Here is a 6,010-nt window from a genome sequence, read left to right on the forward strand (position 1 = left end):
GCTTACTAAGTTAGCATCTGTAAGCCTTCAATTTATGCAAGTGCTCTATGCTGAAAATAGGGATTTATCTGTTGCAATGGCTTATACTGCTAGACTGATAGATAAGCCAGTTTTTCCACATGTATTTAATGAATGCAATTTAAATACTTTCATGCAAAAGTCCCTAGAATACAGCAAGTATTAAAGCCACAAGTATTGGCAAAGAACCTTGGTAGCCTCTGCAACTGAACTTATTGCAAAGGAAAAAAAAAAAAACAAACCCTGTGGTAAACTGAAAACTGTCCTTATTGTAATTTGGTACCTTGAAATCAAAGGTCTATAAAATCCTTTTCAGATTATAGATGTAGTGCTATTATACTCAATAACTTGGACAAAGATTCAAAAGTCAAAGTTTCTACCTTGCTTCCACTGACGTTATGGAATTTCTTCTCCAAAACCTTCTTCACTGGATCCTCTTCCTTGAAAGTGATGAACACAAACCCCCTCCTTTTGTTGGTCTTCGGATCCATTGGAAGTTCAATTGCTTCAATCTGAAGACATTAAATACTATTTTCAGGCTTGTATTTTAGCAGAACAGTTAAGTGCATGGCATTTGGGATAGTAGAACAGAAAGTAAGTTTCCTATGTATGCATATTATGCAACACCAAAGTTGCAATATTCTTTCTGTACTAACACTGGCTTTCAGACCAGAGGTTTCAATTTGACAAGTCTTAAAAACAATTTTAATATTAGATAAAATGGTTTTGAGTTAAAGACAACGGTATCTAACTAGCAATGGAAGCATGCAGTGTAGTACGTGCCTTCCTTGCTCTCAAGATGGGAAGCCTCTGGATCAGTTACAGAAGGCTTGACACAGCTGCAGTTAATTTAACTGGCAACTTATTTTAATTTAGTTTAATTTAATTTGCAAATTATTAGTAAACTAAACAGCAACTGGAGACTATATGTTTCAGTGTTTACTAAGATAACTTTACACACCTCTCCAAACTCTCCGAAGTATTCCCTGATTTTCTCTTCTGTGGCTTCTGGGTTTAGTCCACCAACAAATATTTTCTTCACTGGATCCTTTTTCATTGCCATGGCCTTCTTGGGGTCAATTAGTCGTCCATCTAGCCTGTGTTCTTTCTGTTCCAGAACCTAAAAGATAGTTTGATAGGATTAACCCAGGCTGAAAAGTTTTCCCTAGAAGTTAAGAATCTGAAATATGAAGCTTTAATTCACCTTTTCAACACTCCCAGGTTCTTTGAAGAGAATAAATCCAAAGCCTCTGGATCTTCCTGTGTTAGGGTCCATCTTTATCGTACAGTCGGTTACCTCACCGAATTTGGTGAAGTAATCTTTCAAGTCTTTTTTGCTTGTATCCCAACTGAGGCCGCCAACGAACATCTTCCTGAAATTTCAAAGAGATAAGAGCTATTTAGATTCAGGAAGTGCTACAGAGAAGCACGTGCAGCAAGATGCTCACAGTGGTACACACCTCAGCAGCATTGTCAGAAACAGGACCAACGTTGCAAGTTAAACACTTTTGCGTCTTGTCAAAAGCCAGTGATACTACTGGAGTGCACAAGGGTGGGCTGCCTCCCCCCTTTTTTTTTTTGAGGGAATGACACAATGCACCCTGAAGTTTCTTACAGGCTATAAGAAACAGTAAAAATAGCCTAAAATATTAATTGCTGGTAACCTACATTCTTTCAACAGTATTCTGTTATTTGCAACAAAGCAGTATTGATTGTCAAGTACTGCCAACTCCGTTTTTTTGAAAGAACCTAGGATCATTCCTACTGCTTTGAAAGCATTCAGGATAGAATAAGGTGTCAAAAGCAAAGGACTTGAGCTCTTTTAGGGTTTGGACAAATGGCCAGAAAAATGTTAGTCTTAAGAACAAATTGCAAAATTTAAACCAGGTATCTATGACCTCCAAGAACAGTCACATACAACAGATGGGACTTTGGACCTGCCTTGGCTACTCTGTTGTGCACTTCTTCCTGCTTAGTTACTGAACCTAGTTCTATCTCCAGCAGTACTACAGGAGTATCTCCACTATTAGTCTTCACTTTCATGAAAGGCCAATACAGTACCTCCCTGCCCACTTCCCCACACAAAGTATCTCAAAGAATGTACAGTATCTCAAAGTACAGTACAGAAGTGAAGCTCACGAACAAAACTCAGGTCAGTCAATAAGGCACTTTCCAAATGTCTCACTTCAAATGAAAACATTAATAACATGGATGTATTTTCTATTTTCAGGGTTTCCAAGGTAACAAACTAAGCTTTTAAAAAGCATTCAAGCATTTTTATCTAACTATAGACTAAAGCAATTTAAGTTGTCATTACTCTGTTTAGAGGCAACCTAGATTTGGCACTAGAAGCTAACAGCACTTTAGAAACTAGACTGTTTAAATAAAATTGGCTTTTGGTGTTTACATGTAATTTTGATTTGCTAGAATTAGCATCCATCTATGTTCAAAAGGCAACATGAAGAATAACGTGCTATGGGGTTTTTTGCCTTTTTTTCCTTAAACTGGATGAAACCATATCCTTTGTAGGCTAAACCCTTATTTTTTCCAGAAGATCAAGCTGTGCATTCTTAGCTGACAAGTACAGCATGACAGGGTCCAAGTACAGTCTGTGTGCTTGCAGCCATTAAAATACAGCCTTACAGAAAAGGCCTTACAAAGTTTACTAAGCCTTTCAATAACAGGTGAAAGAAAAGTAACTTGATGGATTCCCTCTCATCACAACAGCTTACTGACCAAGCATTGCAACTATAATCTGTACAGACAGCGGTTTTCCATAGCATACCCTGTCACCATCGACCACATTTAAAGAGCAATCAAGACAAATTCAGTGGTTGAGGGTGACAGGAATTTGTCTGGAGGCAGCTTTAGCTGCTTCATGCCATCAGGCTGGGGTTGTGGTACATGCACAGATATTGCTACATGCTAAATTCACCTCTTAACCACAGCAGCAGATATTACACTTTGTAATTTACAGTCCTTTGTTTTGTGATTGGAGTTACTGACACCTACATATATTTAAATAACACAATACAGAGCTTTTGAAATTAAGGCCAAATTCCTAGTATTTGGCTTCGCCTTCAGAGGCCACATGAACTGGCCAACCGCACTCTTAACATGTAGCCTCTTTTTTTCCTCCTGAGTGTATTAGTGCAGCTCAATCGAAGCATGTTTCAACTCTTAACACAATACTTCAGTGTCAGCACCGTGAACTCCTCCTTGGACAGCTCTTGGTTTTAGTACAGAGCTAAGTTTCTTCACATAGGTCAATCCATCTAAACTGCTTTTCTTAGATTTGGGATCTGGGGTTGAAAATTGTCACCTCCCATGCAAGAAAGGGAAAGAGTATAACCCACTTTTCAGGGCAGAATACTAAAAAAAGAAAGAAAATTCGCATACCGCTAAAAGGTCTGGTTCTCAATCCTTCCAGTGCCTGTACAAGGTACATCCGGCCCCAGCTTATAGGAAACTTGTGCAAGTCTTACTCCTTCCCTTACATCCAAAATCTATTACGCTACTGTGGCTGCAACCCTCTTCAACCTGAGGGAACCAACAACCCTCTGGTTCAGGGGCCAGGGATAACAAAGGAAGTTCCAGTTAAATACACGGGGTAGCTTGAATCACAAAGACCCACGTGAGAAACAGGAAGGTAATTTTCAAGTCAAGCATCTATATTCATAAACACAGAAACTATGATAGGAAAGAAATTACTCCTTTGGACACAAGGATGCCACTGCCAAAATACAGCGAAACTACAACGACTCCTCCAGAAATCACTCGCAAGAGATAAGCCGTTTTCTGACAATGCTGCGAAGAAGTACACCAAAATCGCTCTTACTGGTTTAAACACACCGCGCATCGCCTCTATCATGCTGTTTTTCCTTCACTCCCTCCAAAAATACTAAGCTTAGCCCGACTAGCTTCCAAAGCTAGCATTATTTTTTTAACGTGCGTTACACAAAACATGTTCGCGTTTACACCGACTCTGGTGGCGATCGGTCACGCAATCCCCCAGAAAGTTTGAACCAGCCCACCGCCCCCCCCGCCGGCCAAAAACAACTCCTTCCATCCGCTCCTTTCGTTAAAAAGGAAAAGGATGAGGAAAACGCGGGATGCGAAGCGAGCCGAGGTAAATCCCCTTCCATTTTACAGCCTGAGAAGGCACCGAACGCGCTCCCCGCCCCTCCCCCAGCCACCACATGGCGCCAACAAAAGGCAGCTCCAGAACAAAGGAAGCGCTGGTGCTGCAGGGCCGCCGGCTCACCGCCCGCCCGATCCCTCCGCAGCGGGGCCGCCCGCCGCCCTCCCCCGCCGGGCGGAGCGGGGCCCGGGGCCGGCGGACCGCGCCAGCCGCCCGCCCATCCCATCGCGCCCCGCTCCCGCCGGAGGGCCGCGCTCCGCCGCCGCACATGGCGCCCGGGGAGGGAGGGGGGGGGCGGGTGGTGGCGGCCTCGCTCCCGCCTCAGCCAGCCGAGGGAGGCGCGGCGCGGCGCTTACCCCGCGTCCTCCTCGTTCTTGCTGGCGTTGATCTGGTCGCCTTCGGCTCCGTTCTGGCTGGCGGCCGCCCCCGCTGTCCCCGCCGCCGCCGGTCCGGCTCCTGCCGCCGCCGTTCCCGCCGCCGCCGTTGCTGCGCCCGCCGCTGCCGCCGCCGCCGGAGCCCCGCCGGTCTCGGCCTGCTGCTCTCCGGTGCTTTCGGCCGCTTCGTGCCCGTTCTGGGTGGCGCCGGCGGCGGCCGCCAACTGCTGCTCCGCTTCGGACATGCTGCCCCGTCCGCTGAGGCGAGAGGGACGACAGGCGCCTGCAAGAGACGAGGGCGGCCCGCGGGTCAGCGAGGCGGCTCCCCCCGCCGGGCCGGTCTGATCCGGTCCGCTCGCGCCCCTCCCCCCCCTTTTCCGCTGCCGCCATCCCACCACTCATACTCACTTTAAAATCCGCTCCCAATAAAATCCGGGCCGGCCGGAATCGGATTAAAATCCCCCACGCGCTGCAGCGGACACCCTCCCCGCGGCGCTCGGCTGCTCCGCACCGGCCCCGCCGCCACCTTCTCCTCCCCCTGAGACACGTACTCTCCGGCCCGGAGCCTTAACGCGTGGCCGCTTTTATACCGCCGGAGCCTCAGCCACACAGCAATAAGGAGCTTCCTCGTTGGCCACCGCTGTCTGTCATTCAGGCCATTCGGCGGCTTCTGTTGGTTCCGCCGCGGAGGACGGGTGGGGCGCTCGGGGTGAGGCGAATGGCGGCCCGCGGGACTAGGCTGGGAGGGAAGGGAAAGCGCGCGCGGCGGCTTCTCGCCTCAGTGCTGAGGGCGCCGCTCACTGCCGGCGAGGAGGAGGAAGAGGAAGAATAGGGCGGCGGCCGTCGTGCTATTACTGCTAGGACGGCCCAGGAGGCGCGGGGCGCCCGGGGAGCATCGCCTCCCCCGGGGCCTGCGGGTCCCGGCGTGTTGTCCCCGTGAGGCGGGCGGGGAAGGGCCCGCTCTGGCGGCGGCCGCCCCCATCGCCCTGGCGAATGCTGCCTTCCTCGCCAGGCGCTTCGCGAAAGCCGCAGGCGTGACAGGGAGGAAGCCCAAGCCCTGAGGGCGTGGGGCCCGGATGGTCAGGTTCGGCGCTCTCCAACGCTCTTCCGTTGTTCGGCGGCGCGGCGAAGGGCCCTTCCCGCCGCACCGGGCCCGCCGGACCCCTGCCGGGGTGGCCGCGGGTCCCGCCCGGTAAAGTTACGGGAACGGCGAAACCTGAGGGCAGTGTTTACTTGCGCTGTTGCACTGGTTTAACTTAAGATGGGGTATGTCCACTGAGTCAGTTACTCCAGTGCAAAACGTTTACTTAATGTTTCCAGCTCTGCTGGTTTTGCAACGGAGACGGCCAGAATCTGTTGTTTTTAATGGAAACATAGATTTGGGTATTACATAACTCTGGGAGCTGGAGCCCTGAGCATGTGCCTAGGCCGTAATTCCTTTTGCCTAAGGATATATCAGCCTTGTTGACAAAGTTGT

At 49.1% G+C, this 6,010-nt stretch overlaps 1 protein-coding gene across 10 annotated transcripts in view; it reads right to left on the reverse strand.

Moving 5' to 3' along the window:
* HNRNPAB (heterogeneous nuclear ribonucleoprotein A/B) overlaps positions 1–5,126 on the reverse strand; it is a 31,397-nt gene extending 26,271 nt beyond the window's left edge. For 5 of the 10 annotated variants that reach the window (XM_075102832.1, XM_075102833.1, XM_075102830.1 and 2 more), the window contains exons 1-5: positions 4,942–5,126; positions 4,516–4,816; positions 1,223–1,391; positions 980–1,138; positions 399–530 (exon numbers count right to left, since the gene is read on the reverse strand). In XM_075102832.1, the coding sequence (XP_074958933.1) occupies positions 399–530; positions 980–1,138; positions 1,223–1,391; positions 4,516–4,778 (723 nt within the window). In that variant the 5' untranslated portion in view covers positions 4,779–4,816; positions 4,942–5,126. The remainder of the gene's footprint in view (positions 1–398; positions 531–979; positions 1,139–1,222; positions 1,392–4,515; positions 4,817–4,941) is intronic. The other 5 variants (XM_075102838.1, XM_075102839.1, XM_075102836.1 and 2 more) reach the window with 1 other exon arrangement.
* Positions 5,127–6,010: the final 884 nt, after the last annotated feature.

Source organism: Phalacrocorax aristotelis, chromosome 8 (genome assembly GCF_949628215.1).
Source record: "Phalacrocorax aristotelis chromosome 8, bGulAri2.1, whole genome shotgun sequence".
In the NCBI taxonomy this organism is placed as follows: Eukaryota; Metazoa; Chordata; class Aves; order Suliformes; family Phalacrocoracidae; genus Phalacrocorax; species Phalacrocorax aristotelis.